This window comes from Fukomys damarensis, unplaced genomic scaffold (genome assembly GCF_012274545.1).
Source record: "Fukomys damarensis isolate Sample0158 unplaced genomic scaffold, DMR_v1.0_HiC HiC_scaffold_39, whole genome shotgun sequence".
NCBI lineage: Eukaryota > Metazoa > Chordata > Mammalia > Rodentia > Bathyergidae > Fukomys > Fukomys damarensis.
In genome coordinates this window covers 115301460-115320700 of record NW_022900951.1, presented here as the reverse complement: position 1 = coordinate 115320700, position 19241 = coordinate 115301460, and the positions used below count along the sequence as shown (strand labels likewise).

At 36.4% G+C, this 19241-nt stretch overlaps 1 protein-coding gene across 1 annotated transcript in view; it reads right to left on the bottom strand.

The window, feature by feature from the left end:
• F9 (coagulation factor IX) overlaps nucleotides 1-8624 on the bottom strand; it is a 29711-nt gene extending 21087 nt beyond the window's left edge. The window contains exons 1-3 of the mRNA XM_010640516.3: nucleotides 8502-8624; nucleotides 3554-3717; nucleotides 3337-3361 (exon numbers count right to left, since the gene is read on the bottom strand). Coding sequence (XP_010638818.1) covers nucleotides 3337-3361; nucleotides 3554-3717; nucleotides 8502-8589 — 277 coding nt within the window. The 5' untranslated portion in view covers nucleotides 8590-8624. The remainder of the gene's footprint in view (nucleotides 1-3336; nucleotides 3362-3553; nucleotides 3718-8501) is intronic.
• Nucleotides 8625-19241: the final 10617 nt, after the last annotated feature.

The window sequence follows — 19241 nt, the reverse complement described above, 5'->3', positions numbered from 1 at the left end:
CAGAGGTCCTGAAAGTCTGTGAAGACACCGGTAGTATGAAAAGAAGAGGAAGGAATAGGCAAGAGCAGAAGGATCAGGGTGAGAAGAGACTCTCTAAGTCTGTTTTCTTAGTGCTCTGCCTTCTAAGAAAGCTTCAGGAGAAAAGAACCAATACAAATGGAAGGGAGAGTGGTACACACTTTGAAAAACAGCCCTGAAGTAGAAATGGCTCTTATTTTAAGTAAGACTCAATATGCGAGAAAGACAAGAGATAAAAATAGCAGTAAGAATCAAAGAAAGAGAAAAAGGGAAACCAAAGGATAGTTTCTAATTATTTTTCTTACTTTAAAGGAAAGCTTCTTGACATCTAGTGTGTATATGCCTGGCTGTCCTTCCTCTTTGCCAGCAGCATGTATCCAAGCTCTATTGACTAAGAGACTAATATCCCTTTCTCAGAAACAGTCTCTCTGTGGAAAATTTGCTTGCTGTAAAAATTAGACCTCCTCCCCTTTGCCCCTTGATCCAATGTGCTTTTACACAGATACTTTAATTTGTTCCACTTCTGTGAAAACAAAATATGTTATCTCTGGTTTATTATTATTGATGTTCAGAGCTGGTCTAAAAAATGAGCTACATAGAGCCAGGGATTTAGCTCAGTGGCACTGCTGCCTGGCTAGCAAGTGCAAGGTCCAGAGTTTGATCTCCCTTACCAAAAAAAAAAAAAAAAAAAAAAAAAATCTACCAAAAAACAAAAAAACAAAACAAAACAAACAAACAAAAAACCCAAGCTACATTTGCATTTTGTATTATATATCAACAATTCTGAATTATTTAGGATGTTTCACTGAAGGGTCTGGGCTTGCAGCCAGCTACACAGGAACTCATTTGCTAAAACATATCTTTAAAATGAGTGTCATTTTACCCTGCCTTTACTCCTCCTTTGGGTTCTTGTCTGAGTGTACTTTGGGCTGAGACAAAACCATGGTAAGTATGGGTCTAAGATAACAAGGGACAAGACCTTGTCAAGTGAGGGAATCCTGTTTAAAACCTCTAGGTTCTTGTTTAATAAGCAACCCTGTTTAGATTTGAAGGCAATAAGGTGGAATAGTGAAAGAATGGGGTTGGGCAGTGGAGAACTGGGGTTCTCTTTGGGGCTTCACTCCCCAGCTGACTGGCCTTGAGCAAGTTCCTTAATCTCACTAAGTTTCAGTTTCCTTCTATGCAAAAAGGAATTCATAATGCTTTGCTCACAAGGATGGTATGAGGATTTAGTGTAATAGGCATTCTACAAGCTTCTTCTGTAAACAGCACCCTGAAAAGTGCTGACAGATACAAGGTAATGTGGTTAGGTGATTATTCCTCAGCCAGCCAGGCTCTTTGCATGGTGAGTTAGTGGTAACAAATAGGCCAGTAGTGAGCAGACTGGGCCTCTGATCGCTGTGTGAAAAATAGCATGGGCCACTTTTATGATGGTTAGGAATCTTTACTACAAGTGAAATGAGGCATTAGACTGTGTTTCTTTTGTGTTATTGCTCTTGTTCCTTTTTTTTTATAAACAAGGTAGCAGTGTCTGAAGTGCTCCCTTGATGTTTCCCAGGTATCTATGCCCAAAGTATAGCAAATGATGCATCTGTATGATTTCTAAGGAAGGGGCCAAGCGTACAATGCACTGCTAGGGTTGGGATACATGGAAGGTAGGAAATGAAGGGACCATAAAAAAAGTTTAAATAATCCAGGATTATTATATTTGGAAAGGTAGATGTTGATTTGCTTTTAAAAAAATAAGTGATAAGACTCAAAGTTTTAATTCAGTAGCGATAGACAATGGGGTAAAACTTGTCTGGATGAATTTTAAGGGTCAAGTAGAAATGAGCATGGGGCATGGTAGCATTCATCTGTAAACATAAGGAAATGTAGATAAAGCAATATACTGGAGTGAACCTATTTTTCTCTTATGGCTTAAAAACAAAGGTGGAAAAATTGTGAGTTATAAGGATATGAGAATGTCTAACAGTGTCTCCAGAATAGGAGCTGTAGGAAATAGAGTTGGACCTCAAACTGATGGAACTCAGTGAATTTGGTATCCAGGTTAGTTTCATCCTTGCAGATGGTCTTAGGTATGGTAGCCTGTGAAACTTCCCTCAAAATCCTATTGCTAGATTTCAAATTAGTTTTAAAATTAGTTGTCATTAAAGTATGACTTTACTTCCTTTTGGTCAACTCGTTGGACACATATTTACTAAGTACCCCTGTTTCAGATACTGTTTCAGGTGCCAGGAATCTACCAAGAAAGGAAATAATCTATTCCCTGGGAAAATGGAGCCTGCATTTTAGTCATGTGGGAAAAATCAACTCTAAATTGTGTAAGAGAAATGCTATGATATATTAGATGAGTGCTAAAATTTTAGCATCTCTAATAAAGTCCAAAATACAAATTGTTCCAAAATCCAAAACGTTGAGCACTGACATCACAAGTGGAACATTCCATACCATGAAATTTGGTTTCATGCACAAAATTATCAAAAATATTGTATGAAGTTACTCTTGAGTTATGCACATGAACTATGAAACATAAATGAATCTTATGTCCAGACTTGGGTCCCATCCCTAAGACATCTTATTGGATTATGTAAATATTGAAGAATCTGAGAAATAAAATCCTTAAATCTGAAATACTCCCTGTTCCAAGCATTTCAAATTAGGGATAACCAATTAAAACAGAGCAAGTTAAGGGTATCTAGAGTAGTGGAGGGTCCTGGGGGATAGGTTGGAATATTAACAGATGATCTAGGGAGGCCTCATTGAGATGGGGCCACTTGGGCCAAGAGCTGAAGGAGGTGAGGGAGTGAGCATAGGGCAAACTGGGAAAAGTCAGCCAGATACAAGCTGTAAAGTGTGGGCATTCCTGGAGCCCAATGCGTAGAGAGAAGAGCAGTAGAAGAGACCCAGAGTGGGCAATAGGAAGGGGGGCAAGGGTGATTAAAGAGGATCTAGTAGGCCATCATAAGAGGGAAGAGTTTGCAGCAATAAACATTTGTCAGTCATTGTTCTGTGATTGTCTACTAAAAATTGCAAACTCTCATTTAGTCCCAAGATGCAATCATTTTGGGGTCTTCCAGCTTCCTGGGGTGGCACGATGTTCTTTGTGAAGCCCTAGGAAGGAGTTAGCTCATCTGCCAGCTGATGCTTCCGACACTGGCAGTATATCAACATTCAATTTTGGGTTCAAGAGTTGGATGGATTTCTCTGAGACCTTCTGACAGACTTTAATATCTTATCTGTTTATATAAAGAAAAAAACATAACTCTTGAATGTTTCGGTATATCAACCAGCTACAGGATAAAATGAATTGCTTACCGACATACTGCTTCCAAAATTCAGTCTATAAAGAAAAAGCACAAAGGGCAAATTAATGGTAGCATTTAAAATGTTTTGATGTTGACTTCTTTTTTATACCATTTATAATGCAAATATATGTACCCGTAGTTTAACATTCCAAGGAGAATTATCTCTTTTCTTAAAGATATTCTATCTTTTGTTTTGCATCTGAAAGATAGGATGTGTAAATACTCACAGTTTTTTCAGTGTTTTCAAAAACTTCTCTTGCTTCTTCAAAACTACACCGTTCTTCCAAACATTCTCTCTCAAGGTTTCCTCGAATAACTTCTTCCAATTTCCCTGAATTATACCTCTTTGGCCGATTCAGAATTTTGGTGGCATTTTCATGATCAAGAAAAACTGAAATTTAAAACAACTATTCTTTAATTAAAAAAAGAAAAACATAATGCAAATTAAATACATCGCTTAAGCAAGGCTTTGTTTTTAATCCAAGTAATCCCAAAGCCAATTTCTCTTTGGGGCATGGAGCCAAAATCTGCGACGTTCTCACAGTACTGTATACAGATAGAGATTTAGGAATTAAAATTCAATTTTACATGTATTCAGGAGAGCTCCAATAAGAAAAGGTCAGATTTTCAATCGTGTTTGAATTTACTTTGGATGAAAAAGAAAGTTCTCAAATAAGCAGTTAACTTCACACTTTGTCATCACTTGAAAATAGCTCATTGCATATCCCTGCAAGGTGATCCATCACCCCGGCTGGATTGTGTTTGCAGGATGTAGTTGCCCAATGACTTTGCAACACATGCCTCCTGAAGAACAGAATTCCACTTTTGGTGTAGCTGCAAATGTGACCCTAGTGCCTCTCACTGGATATTAAAGAAAAACTGCTGCATTAATGTTTTTAATCTTCAGACAAATAATACCTTTGGTTGCTATGTGTAATAGGAATTCCAACAATGTATGCACTTTTCAGGGATTCAGGCAGGGTGTGGTTTATTTTAGCAGTGTCTGTCCAGTTGTAGAGGCACTCCAGCAATTTGGGGGATTGAAATCCTCACCTGCCTTCGCTCCCCATCCCAGTCTCTGTGCCTGTCTCTGTCTCTCTTTCTGTATACACAGGCATGCATATACAGGTCCTTATATCTGTGGGTATGTATATCATTAATAACAAGAACTCAAGAAGTTGCCTGGAGGTTTTTCCTTTTGCCAAGGTACATCTTATGCCATCTCAGCAGGAACAAGTACTTATAAGTTGAACTTTCTAGGGATTTTGGGACTTCTTTCTCATTAACTCCACAAGGAAAGAGAAATGAGAGAAAGAAATGAAACTTTATTACCTTATTTTCATCGAAGCTGGTCATTTTATGGAGCATTCTAGTGCCTTGATATCCTCCCTCTGCAAGTTCCCTTTGGGCTCACTTTTCTCCAGTATTTAGCCTAGCCTTTGCTCCTGCTCTTAGTTTGTTTGGAAATCCCCTTCACCCACTGTCAATCTGTGCCTTCCGTGCAATTCCAAGCCCTAGAACAGTGCAGTCATCTGCCATCTTGCTTCTCTTCGGAGGCAGCTGAAGAGAGGGGTTAGATTACCAAATTGCACAAGGGTGCCATCATGTACTGATGCCTCCCAGCTCCCTCAGGTCCTTCTCTCTGCTCAGCAGTTCATTTACTGGGCCCTGGGCACTCCTAAATAGCATCCAAATCTGTAACCATTTATAGCATGGTCACGTGAAAAACCAGAATTTAGAATCAGATCAGACAGACTTGGGTTTGAGTCACATATCTAATCCTTATTGATGGTGTGAACTTGGGCAAGTCACATAATCTATGAATCTTAATTTTCTCAAATGTAAAATGAGCACGAAAGTAGCATAATAAGATGAACTACCTAGCTATGTTGACAAGACCAGTGAGGTGAGGTGTGGACAGGCTTATGCTGCTTATCTCTTTTTCTTCTCATTCCTTTCATGTGGGCCCCTATTCCTTCCTTAATTCTTTCAATTCTCTTTAGCGCTTTAGTGCAGTTTTGTAGTTCTTTTCCTTCCTTATTCTGACCCACGAAATAAAACAAATTATTGTCACAATCAACGATGACTTCCTAAAAGACAATTTTGATCTTGTGTATTTCTGACTGCTCTAAAACATTTCTAATAGTTGATCTCTCCTTTTTCAGGAAACTCTTTCATGCAACCTATCCCTTCTCACTCTTGTTTTTACTCTAATCCTTATTCTCCACCTACCTCTTGAACCAGTTAACTCCCTGTCCTCTGCCTGACCCTTAAATGTCCAGGTTCTCCGAGGCTCTGTCCTCAAGTCTTCCCTTTTCACTTCATATGTCTGCACCAGGTTGAGAGTAGGGTGAGATCTACAAGGCACCTACAGCATGACATTTAAGGACACCTCTTTTGCAGAGCCTGCAAGTACATTCATGTCCTATAGGCCCTACTCACTGTACTCTCATTGGGGTCCTGGCCTTTACAATAAAATAACTTACTGAGTGCTCAACCCCTACCTCTAGGTGCTGTGCTCGGTGCCGCAGTATGCCTGCTCACTCCCTGGATGCTCACATAGCTGCAACTCCTGTTTATGCTACATGGAATCCTGAATATCCATTTCTAGGCAGTTATATTTTCTGAATTCCAGATCATCTTTCCAGCCCCCTAACTGTATACTAGAATATGGCTGGTAGTGGCCCACGTTTCTGTTGTGCTGAGCATCACTCAGTACTTTGCATCCAACATTACCTAGCTTCATCCTCACAGTAGCCCTGAGAGAGCATAGGACTCATTTCACGGGACTATGTCATCTGATTTGTGCAAATGAGCATGGCTGGCATTGCCAGAGGTGAAGCAATGGCTCAAGGTAACGTCCTAGAGGTAAAGTGTCATAATCCCATCAACCTCAAAATGCCCGAGGCATGCTTTATATACCTCCTCATAACCTTTCTCACTGTATAGTTATTAAGGCCTGTCAGTTTTACTTCCTTAGTAGCATTTGAATTCTTCTCCTCTCTGTACAGCTGCTGTTCAGGTTGCAGCCCTTGCGTCTCCCCTGGATGATTATAATAAACTGAGGACTACCCTCCCTTCATCTTTCCCCACACCTTCACTTCATTAGAGTTCCACCCTGAGCCTGCTGCTCAGCTACAAGTGCTACTTCTGATACCTCTGCATCGCTCTCTACTGCCCCAGCTCCTTAGTTTAAGACCTTTATTATCTGCTGAACTGGCCCCACTGAGTTCGCCTGCCTCATTTGTCACGGTCAATATACAAACTAGATGGAGCTCCTGAAATACGTCACATTGTGATGTTGTGGTGGATGTGGATCTTTGCACATGAAGAGCCTTCTCCCCATGGAATTCCCAGATCAGATTTTTAAGGATAGTGAGCTCCCAGTATTGGCTCTGTTAGGTTTTCTTCCATTTGTTATGTTCCTTATTCTGTGCTCCCTTAGCATGTGGAACATATTTTACCAAATAATACTGAAATATAATGCCTGTTCTCATGGGCCTTTAGGTCAAAGCGGTCATCTTTACCCTCATGTCCCTAGTTCCTCGCCACAGTACCTGATGTCATAGTACTAACCCAGTAATGTCAGAATGAATGAAAGACAGTTCGGAGCCATATACTTTACAAAACTGGACTGGTTTCACAGAAAAATTCTGGTTTCAGAATTTCAAAATGAGACAATAACTTTTCCTCCTTTTAGAAGACAATGTTTACTGCAGAAGAGCGTGCTGCCTCCCTACTGTCCAAGTGTCAGGAAACTCCCCAGCTCTCTCCTCAAGAGCCTATTATCTCTGGCTATAATAGCTCCAGAATCCTACTGCCATTCTCAAAATTTGGTATTGTGCAGGGTTCATATATTTAACTTTCCTTCAGTAATATCTGCTGTCATTACTTTCCAGCTCTGAAATCCTGGTCCCGCTTTCTTTCTATCCTTTTTCCTACATGTAAGATTTTCAGGGGTCAGCAGTGCTCTATTACCAGCATCTCATCACTTACTTCAAAGAAAGGATTTGGAACCTTTGTCTTCTGACATGTCACACTGATGAGATGCATCGAGTGACCTGGCTTTATGTCCTGCTTTGTGAATTTTCTTTCTCCCTTAACTCTACCATTTTGCTAGTTCAGTTTAACCTTTGCGTTCTCACACCATTATTTCAGCATTTCAGTCTGATTGCAAAGCTGACATCATGTCTGGAGTGGGAACCGCGGGGTCAGTCTGCTTTCTGGGGACACTAAGGGTTGGCACCCCTGATCCTGGACCTGTCAGCTACTAGAGTTGATTCTAGTAGGTTGACAAGTAAGTGATAAATGTTCCCTGTGAGAACATGTGGTTTGTCCAAATGGAAAAGTTCTTGCCCGCATACCTGTCTCTGGGGAGTATGTAAAGTCACTGTAGCTGCGAAAAAATAAAGTGATATGTGTTACATTAACTAATTTTCTGCTTTTTACATCAATTTGTGGATTTGTTTTTCTTCCCAGGGGAGCTCAATTGAGTATCCTCAAATATCAAATCTGAGGCACATAGAATCGCAGACAAAATGATTTATTCCTAATTCATGAAAGTTTTTTTTAATAAGTAACAACTCACAAATGAAAGGTTAATATTCCTGTTTTAACTAAGGAGTATATAATTAAAGGTGCACAATTTAAAAAATTTAGAGACATGCTTCGTTATATAGTTATAAAACTTTAAAACACTCTATATATTTTCAAATAAAACTTTTTGTGTAAGTAAGACCATCATTTTTTACTTTATTGCTTTGCCTTTTGATTTCAATGTGGTGAATCTACAAAACCAAAAATAACAATTTTTTTTCCTATGAGTTCTACTGTGTCCTTGTCAAGACATTTTCCCAATTTCAACATTTTCTTTTAAACCCAGGAGACAAATATTTTTCTAAAAGGAATTACATTGTCAAATCATAAGCTTAACAGTATCTAAATTACATTGTCAAATCATAAGCTTAACAGTATCTATTAAATACAAATACAGCCTTAAGTGTTGTAAATATTTAGTTTTTAAAATGAAGAGGATAACCTTGCTAACAAAGAGCCAGTACATACCAATTCACATGCTGGCTGGTGGAATCTTAAATCTCACTGTAAAATCGGCCCCAGAAATTTCTTTATCTAAAAGACAAGAGCCCTCAATGCATTTTTCAAAAGGAAACAAACCTGTACATTCAGCACTTAGTAGATATCCTAAAAGGCAGATGGTGATGAGACCCCACGACTCTGCCATGCTCGTGTTCAGGAGCTGCATGACCTCTGCTAGTAGATTGTGCAAGTGGCAAGGCTGATCAATAGTTTCAAAGTACAAGCTGAGCTGTATTTATTTCTGGGAAATAATGTCCGTCTCTCTCAGTGGGTCTTTGGGCTATTTCCAGTGGCCTCTTGGGTCAAGTGGAAGAATAGGCAACAGTCATCATTAAAGTTCACCTCTGATTGCAGCAACTTCTGCTATGGCTGAGCTTGAGGCTGAAACAGAAAGTGACACATCCGTAGTAGACTGGAGATAGATGGAGTGGCGATAGTTGCTGTGTGGCAGCAAAATACATCAGTGGGATCCATTTTATCTTTGTCAGGAACAATAACATCATGTGATTTAAAGGTAAAGAGATGGAAAAAGCAAAGTCATTTGGTCACTAAAATACCTTAAAATATGCTTACGAGTCACCTGATAGATGTTTTTATGTTCTACATAATCGGGAGTTTACAGCCTTTCTTGTTCCATGTACCATGTGGTGAAACATATGGGCCGTGTCTCAGAACACCTGTATGTATGTATTCTTCTACATATTATACACAAACATTCATATATATACACAGATGCATATGTATACAAATAAAGTTGTGAATACTGTAATAGATTACATTAATACGTAAGAATATACTATCATTTGCCTTTCTTTGTGATATTGTGATACATTTTACTTCTCCACTTTATAAATCCTATTTCACATTATTTTGCTTAAATCACTCTACAATCTTTCAAAAAAGTTAAAAACAATGAAACATCTTTTCCATTTAAGATGTGTTTGCCATTCTAATGCTCTCATTTATTTGTGTAGATTCTAGTTTCAATCTGTTATAATATCTCAATCACTCTGAAGAAGTTTCATTAAAAATTTTGATATTGTAGGTCTCATGATACATGTTCTCAACTTATCTTTATTTGAAAATGTCCCGATTTTACCTTTATTTAAGAATAATTTGGATAATACAGAATTCTAGGCTGAGTAATTTTCTTTCTTCCAGCACATTAAAGGTATCACTCTGTTGTCTTCTGGCCTGCTTTATTTCTGATGAGAAGGCAATAAATATCCTTAACCTTGATTTCCAGCAATCTGACTACAATAAACCAAGATGTTTTTGTTGAGATACTTGGATCTGTTTGATACTTTCATTAGAATGCAGAATTTGGGGATCCTTATTTTAAAAAATTTTGTTTTAACCTAATTATAGAGACATAGGAAATTGCAAAGATAGTAAAAACAGAACCCATGTACCTTTCACCCAGTTACTGCCAAGGTTTACATATTGTATAAATATAATATGATGCTAAAACCAGGAAATGGTCATTAGGATAATGTATATGTATAATTCTAAGTCATTTTATTGCATGGGTAAATGTATGTAACCATCACTACAATCAATACACAGAACAATTCTGCCACTGCAAAGACTTCTCTCTTGCTACTTCTTTATAATCACACTCAGCTTTCCCTCAATAATCCCTAAGTCCTAGAACAACTAATCTGTTTTATCTCTATAATGAAAATTCTGTATGAATGGAATCATAGAGCATATGACCTTATGAAATTGTTTTTTCTTCATTCGGCACAATGCCCTTGAGATCCATCTAAATTGTTGTGTATTTCAATAGTCAATTCTATTTTACTGCTGAGTAGTATTCCACAGTGAGGATGTAGCACAGTTTTAACTTGCTAAGAGGCATTTCACTTGTGTCCAGTTTTGGTTATTGCAATAATGCACTATGACTGTAAAGGCTTCTGTGTGAATGTAATTTTTTAATTTCGCTGAAATTGATGCCCAAGGATGAAATTTCTTTGTCATGCAGCAGTTGTATGTTTAGTTTTTTTAATAACCTACTAAACTGCCAAGATGACTGTACACTTTTCATCTCTACTAGCAATGGATCAGTGATCCAGCTTCTCTGCATCCTTATAAGGATTTGATATAGTCAGTATGTTTTTAGTTTTGTCATTTTGAGAGATGTGTAGCGATATCTCATGCTGTGTTCAGTTTTGATTTTTATTAGTACATGTTTCCAGTGCAAAATGATCACATTCCTCATGGGGAGTTGTTACATGGGCATAAAACATCCTCATTCTTTTTTTCATCTCCTTCCCCTTCCTTCTTTTACCTTCCCTCTAAACTTGGTCCCTTTCCCTTTTGCAAAAGATCTATCTCTCTTGTCCTATGATGTATTTTTATCTTGCTCTTTATATATATATATGAACTCAGATGTCTCTATAAATTTAGTGTTAAATATTTATAGTAGTTTTTCTTTTCCTGAAGTATGTGCACATTTTTTGGTGGACTCTGTATTTATGTCTTTTATTTTTCTTGCTTTCTTTCAGTACCGGGAATCGAACTCAGGACCTTGAGCTTGCAAGGCAGACATGGCACCACTGAGCAAAATCCCCAGCCCTAGGACTTTGATTTCTTTCCTTGGCATTTTGTAGTTTGTAGCATCTCGATCCTATATTTGTTTTGGTAAGAATATACCTCAGTGTTTCATTTTTTCTGGCATAATTATGATTGCTATTGTGCTTCTTTTAAAGACATACTTTTAAAGGGAAATTTTAGGCTCACCATCAAATTGAGAGGAAGGATAGAGATTGCCTATATACCCTCTGGCCCCACCAGTGTGCCGTCTCTCCCATTATCAATGTGCCCTAGCAGAGCAGTACATTTGTTAAAACTGATGAACCTGCATCCATGGGCAATCTTTGTAATCCAAAGTCCATGGTTTACAGAGGTTTGTACTCTGGCATTGTACATTCTATGGGTTGCACAAGTGTATAACGAAATGTATCTTCCACTGTAGTTTCAATGCCTTGAAATCCTTGTGTTCCTCTCTCGGCCCTCTAACTGCTTGCAACCAGTTATCGTTTTTATTGTCACCAGCTTTGCCTTTCCCATGAGGTCATGTAATTGGAATCATATACTATGTCCCCTTGTCAGTTTGGCTTCCTTCACTCAGTAATTACCACCCCCAAGTACTGGGGATGGAACCCAGGGCCTTTGCCGTAAGCTATATCCCAAGCTCCACCCTCTGCTCCCCTTTGACACAGGATTTCTTTGAGTCATTAATTGGCGGGGCTGGGCTTGAACTTGTGAACCTCCTGCCTTGGTCTCCCAGAGTGCTGGGATTATAGGCGAGACTAACAGTAATGAGACTTTACATTTCCTCTGTGTCTTCTCTTGGCTGTATAATGCATTTCTTCTTATCAGTAAATAATGTTCTATGGCTTAGGTGTACCACACTTTACCCATTCATCTACTAAACCACATCTTGCTGGTTTCCCCAGCTTTGGGAATTATTCATAGAGTTCCTATAAACATCTGTTTGCAAGGTTTTGTGTGGTCACAAGTATTTAGTTCCTTTGGGTAAAGAATGAGGAACACAATTGCTATATTGTGTGGTACAAACATGTCCAGTTTTGTGAGAAACAATCAAACTGTCCTCTAAAGAATCTGTACTATCCCAAAGCCCATCAATGGATGACTGGATAAAGAAGACGTGAGTTTAAAAAATGCGACAGAGTACTACTCAGCCATAAAGAAGGATAAACTTGAGATATTTCCAGGTAGATGGATGCACTTGGACCATACTCTTAAGTGAAATAAATCAGACACACATATTTAAATATTGCATTGTTTCTCTGGCATGAGAAACAAAAAGGATAAATAAGGACCAAAATGTATAATAGATACTGGGAAATAGGAAGAAATTGTTCAAATGAGAAGGGGAACTAGGGAGGAGAAAGAGAAAAGGAAGGGAAAAGCAAAAAAAAAAGAATAGATGGGAAATGGAAACAAATCTTTTATAAATAAGGAGGGGAAGAGGGCTTGAAAAGAGGGAAGGAAAGGGGAAGAATGAAAAATCAAGGTATATTATGTACAAATACAAATTCCCATGATGAATGTGTTCATTATGTATATCAAAACTGTATCAATAAAATTAATTAAAAAATAAAGAGGCTATACCATTTTGTATTTTCACCAGCAATGAATGAAAATTTCAGTTATTCCACATCCTCATCAGCATTTGCTGTTGTTAGTTCTAGGTTTTGGCCTTTCTAATGGGTCTGCAGTGGTATCTTGTCATTTTATTTGCAACTCCCTAATGAAATATGATGGCCAACATTTTTACATATGCTTCTGTATTTCTTCTTTGGTAAGATATCTGTTATGGTCTTTGGCCTGTGTACTAATGAGATTATTTGTTTTTTATTGTTAGGTTTTGAGAGTTCCTTATTTTGCTTGGTAGTACTTGCTCAGATGTATCTTTACAAATATTTTTCTCAGTGTGTGACTTATCTTTTCATTCTTTTGACAGCACCTCTCACAGAGCAGCAATTTAAAATTTTAATGGACTCCAATCTATCAATTTCTGTTTTTATTGGATCTTGCCTTTGATGTCAGATCAGTTCTGGGAATAAAGTCACAGTCAAACCCAAGGTCAATCAAGATTGTCTGATGTTAGCTCCTAGGAGTTTTATAATTTTGTATTTTACATTTAGGTCTGTGATCCACTTTAAGGTAAGTTTTGTGTAGGGTATAAAGTTTGAGTTTAGACTATTTTTCTTTTTGCACGTGGATGTCCCTTTATTCCATCATCATTTGTTAAAACAATTATCTTGCTCTTTTGCCAAAGATCAGTTGACTGTATTATGCAATTCCAAGGCTCTCTGTTCTATTTCATCAATCTATTTGTATATTCTTTTACCAATATCACACTGCGTTGAATACTATAGCTTTATATAAAGTCTTGAAGTCCAGCAATGTCAGTCCCTCAGTTTTGTTCTTCTCTTTTAATATTATATGGCTATTCTGGGTCTCTTGCTGCTCCATAAAAAATTAAGAATCGGTTTATCAATATTCACAAAATGACTTGCTGGAATCTTGATGAGAACTGAATGCAATCAGTAGATAACATGGGAAAGACCGATTAGTATCTTGACAGTACTGAGTCTCTTAGCTGTGAACACGGACTATCTTTCCATTTATTTAGTTCTTTGATTTCTTTCATTAGAATTTTGGAGTTTTCCTCTTGTAAATCTTGTACATATTTTGTTAGATTTATACATACATATTTCATTTTAGGAATGCTTTTATGAATGGCATTGCTTTTAATTTCAAATTCTACTTGCTCATTGCTGGTACATAGCAAAACAATTGACATTTGTACATTAACCTTGTATCCCTCAACCTTGCTATAATCACTTCTTCTGGAAGATTTCTTGTTATTGTGCTTTTGATATCTTTTTCACACATTCACTTTTATTAAGTAGTAATGAAATTTATTTTTATGCATTGATTTTAGCATCCTCTCACCTTGTATGATTCACTTATTAGTTCTTTTTTTTTTTTGCTTTTTGTAGATTGCTTTGATTTTTCTACGGTCAAGTTATCTGAATGCAATATAGATTTATTTCATTTCCAATATTTTTTGCCTACAGCAAATACTAAAATGTCTATTTCTATGATGAATTACAGTAGTGAGAGCTAACATACTTGCTTTTTCCTGATCTCAGTGGGGAAAGCATTCAGTCTTTCTATAAGTATAGTAACAGTGTTAATGCTTTTTATAGATATTCTTATTTAGTTGAGGTAGTATTTTCTTTCCCAACTTGCTGAGAATTTTTAAAAGCATGAATGAGTAATGGACGGTGCCATTCCTTTTCTATGTCAATTGTTATGACTTTCTATTTTTGGTTTCTTTATAAAGTGGATTAGATTAATTGTTGCTGAATGTTGAACCAGTACCGAATACCTGAAAAAAATCCCATTTGGCCATGGTGTGTATATTTTTTTTTTCTATTTTGTTTTGTTGTAGTAAAACCTCTTAAAGTCTACCCTCTTAACAGGTTTTAAGTGTCCAATATAGTATTGTTGGCTACAAGTACAGTGCTGTATAGCAGATTTCTATAATTTATTCATCTTGCTTAGGTGAAACTTTTTGTCTGTTGGTTAGTTACTGCCGTTTCCTCCTCCCCTCCAGCCCTTGGCAACCATCCTTCCGTTCTGTTTCTGTGAGGTTGATTTTATAGATTCTTCATATACACGGAATTATGCTATACTCTTGTGTGTGGTGAGTTTTTTTTACTCAGCATATGTTCTCCTGGTTCCTTCATTTCATTAGGTATGGCAGGGTTTGCTTTTTAGAGGCTGAATGATATTCCATTGTATCAATATAGCACATTTTTTATCCATTCACCTATTATTGTATGTTTAAGAAGTTTCCACTTTTTCTTAAACATTATTAGTTTTAATTTTTTATTATTTTGTTTAGAATTTTTACATCTAAATTTATGTATGATTTTTTGGAAATATCTTTGGTGTTTGCATCGTGGCAATAATGTTCTCCTTAAATTGCTTACAAAATGCTCCTTCATAATTTATTTTCTGGAACAGTTTATGTAAATTATGTCAATTGTTTAGCTGATTGGTAAAATTCTCCAATGCAATCATCTAGGCCTAAAGAGTTCTTTTTCCGAAGCTTTTAAATTATGAATTCAATACTTTTCATTGCAGGGCTGACCAAATATTCTACTTCTTCTTACTTGAGTTTTGTTAGTTTTTTGTTTTCAAGGAATTTACCTATTTCTTCTAGTTTACTGAATTTATTAATGTGAAGTTAATTGTGACATCATTTTATTATATTTTAATGGTTTTAGAATTTATCGCAATGTCCTCTATTCCATTGTTAATATTGTTGAGCTGTATCATCTCTTTGCTTTTGGTCAATGTTGCTAGAAGTTTCTTAGTTTTATTGGTTTTTCCAAAAAGCTTACTTTATAGAAAAAAATTACTTTACATTTGATTAACATGTGTGAATTGTGCATGTTGATAGAGTTAAGTGTGATATTTCAACTATGAATACCACGAGCACTGATCAAATCCAGACTCCCTTTATACACCTTCTTCTTTCCAACCTCTGACAATCTCTATTTTACATTCATGTCAACTTCTTTAGCTTCAACAAGAGAAAAAACATTGCTTCATTAGTTTCCTTTATGTTTTGCGGTTCATATCAGTATTATCTGCTCTGATGTTTATTTCCTTCCTTCTGCTTGCTTTGGGTTTTTTTTTCTCTTTTTAGCTTCCTGAAGTACAAATTTAAGTACTGATTTGAAACCTTTGCTCATTCTAATGTGAGCATTTTTTCAGCACTGTTAGCTGTATCTCACAAAATTGGAATGTTTCATTTTTATTTAGTTTAATGCATTGGTTGATTTTCCTTGAGACAATCTCTTTAACCAATGATTGTTTAATTTTCTTGTATTTAGACATTTTGATGTTATCTTTCTATCATTGATTTCTAGTTTGAGTCCATTGTTGTCAGAGAACATACTGTACAATTTCCATTCCTGTAAGTCTGTTCTGGTATGTTTTAGGGTCAAGGCATACTTTGTACTTACAAGTGCTTCACAGCTCTCAGGGGGAAAATCATTCTATTGCCATTAGGTATCATTGGGTCATTGCATATAAGCTAATCTTGTTGGTTTACTGTGTTCTTCAGATGTTCTGTATTGCTCTTTTTTGTCTAGCATTTCTGTCAGTTTCTGAGAAAGAAATGTTGAAGTTCCCAGCCTTAATTTTTGGATTTGCTTATTTCTCCTTTCATTCTATGAGTTTTAGCTTCATGTATTTTGAAGCTATGTTGTTTAGTGTGTAACACAATTACGGTCACTATGATTCCCTGGTGATTTAATCCTCTCTTCACTATTATGACTCTCTTTGTCTACAGTAATTGTTTTGCTCTGATGTCAACTTTTTCTGATATTAATATAGCCATTCCTGCTTGTTTAATTATCAATGCTTTCGTGGTATACAGTTTTCTTACTTTTATCCTACTTATGTTCTTGAATTTAAAATGAGTTTGTTATAAACAGCATATAACTGGGTCATTTAAAATAAAATTGAAGCAAAGTGTTTGTAAAGGAGGAGGGGAGGAGGGGTGAAGGGAGGGCAGGGACAAGGGGAAAAAATGAGAACCAAGACCTGTCATGTAAAGGTGCAAGATCCCAGTAATGAATGTAACTGTACTATATACCTAAAATGTACCAATAAACTCAATGAGGAAAAAAAAATTTTCTCTATAATTTTGTGTCTTTTCATCAGTCTATTTAGTCCACTTAAGTTGACATGTTAGTGCTTAATCTGCCATTTTATTATTTGTTTTTTCACTTCTGGTTTGTATTTTTCTGTTTTTCTTTATATGTATTCCTGTGGACTACTGGAAAAAACTAAGATTTTATTCCATCGCGGTTTACTGAGGTCATCCTCCTAAGTGAAATAAATAGGACAAACGTGTAAATACTGAATTGTTTCTCTGGTGTGAGAAACTGAAAGTGTAAATGAGGATCAAAATGTATAATAGATGATGTGAAATAGGAAGAAAATGTTCAAAGAGGAAGGGGAAGTAGAAGGGGGTGAAGGAAAGAAAAGTTGGGGCAGAAAAAATGAGAAAAGAAGGGAAAATGGATTATTTATAGTTTTAAAGTATCTTATATAATTTTGCTGGATTTGTTGTAGATATAAAATTGTACATGTGTTACTTATTACAGGCTATCATATTAATATTTTAACACTTCAACTGAAGTGTGAAATCGTGTTTTGATTTTGGTCCCTTAACCTTTTCCACTTTTAAGTATTATTTCTTAATAACTAGATGGTAGATTTTTTGCTTTATTCATCAAATGTAATTTGTAAAATACATAGGAAAAGTTAGACTTTATTGAACATATCCGTATCTCTGCTTCTTAAATTGTTCCATCTCGCTATCCAATGCTCCAGAATTCATTCATTTGGCGAATTTCCTTTAGTCATTCTTCAAGGATAGGACTATTGGCAGCAAATTCTTCTACATGTCCTGTCTCTAAAAATGTCTTCGTTTCCCTTTTATTCCTGAGGGCTAGTTTCCCTAGATATAGGATTTGATTAGTTTTCTTCACAGTTTAAAAAATACTTTGCCACATCCCTCAGGTCTGCATGATTTCAGGTGAGATATTGACTGTTACTCAAATTTATCTTCCTCTGTAGGAGAGGTGTCATATTTCTTTGACTGCATTCAAAATGTATTTCTTTGTCTTTAGTTTAAGAAGCTTAGTTATGATGTGTTTTGGCATGCATTTCTGTGCTATTTGTACTATTTGGAATGCATTCAAATTCCTGAACCTCTAAATTTGTGTCTATTGCAGAATTTTAAAAATTTTAGCTACTATCTATTTGGCCCCATTTCCTTTTACTTCTCCTTCCAGGTCCCTGGAGACATGAATGTTCAATATTTTTGCTATTCCATAGGCCTCTTTTTTCAGTTTTATTAATCTTTATTTTCTTTGCTCTCATATAAGTTCTGTGAATTCAGAGCTGTTCAGTGAGTGGGGCCAAACTCTCTGTAAGATGACTCATTATATGGATGCAACTTGAGACCACAATCCTAAGTGAAATAAATTGGACACACCCGTAAACACCTCATTGTCTGGCGGTTTCCATAGTGTAGTGGTTATCACATTCGCCTAACATCACATTGTCGCTCTGGTGTGAGAAACTGAAAGAGTAACTAAGGACAAAAATGCATAATAGATAATATGAAGCGGGAAGAAACTGTTCAAAAGGAAAGGGAAACTGTGAAGGGCGAGGGGAGGAAAAGGAAGGTAAAAGGAACAAAAGAAGAAAAGAAGGAAAAAATGGAAACACAAAGCTTTTGTAAATAAGGGGGTGAGGGACTGAACAGAGAAGAGGAAATTGGAAGAAAAAGAGGAATCAAGATACACCATGTACAGGTACAAATTCCATATGATGAATGTGATCATTACATATATTTAAATTGCACCAATACAATGAATTTTAAAACTCACTGATTATATCCTTTGTCATCTCTACTCGGATATTGAGCCCATTTGCAGAATATTTAAATTTGGCTATTGTTTTTGTTTCCATTTTATTTTTATTACTTTTTTATTGAGAGAATATTTGCACATCTTTATGAGGTGCATTATGATAAATGGATACATGTGTAGAGTATGTAATGACCATTATTTCAGTTTCATATTTTTATTTCTCTCCTTTTATAATGTCTGCATTTTTGTTGATATTTTCTACTTTTAATTTTTTGAGATGATTTGTAACTGATTACTGAAACATTTTTATGATGGCTGCTTTAATATCCTTGCCAGATAATTACAACATCTGATTTATTTCAGTGATGGCTCTTGTTGACTGTCATTTCTCACTGTGTAGTATTTTCTTGGGTCGCGTTATGGTAGGTCATTTTTAATTGCATCTTGAAAATTTTGGCATTTATATTAATAGAATCTGTATCCTGTTTATCAGGCAATCAGCCTGTTTAGGGTTAATACCAAGGCTCTGGGTTACTTTTCTGGGCCACTTTCCAATCTCAATTTAATTTGTATATCCTTTGTGGTATTATCTTGATATTGCAGCTCTCAGTCAGTTGGTTTTATGTTATGAAAATTGTCTGGGCGAACCTGGCCCAATCGGGTGTGCATTTTAAAAGCAGAGAGCTTTCTTCAGCTGAGAGCACAAGACAGGGAGGCTCAAAGTACACAGAGAATTTGGGAAAAATTGGGTCTTTGAAATGAAGAGAGCCATATGAAAGGACTAAAGGTTGATTGGTCTCTGGGAGCTCACAACTAC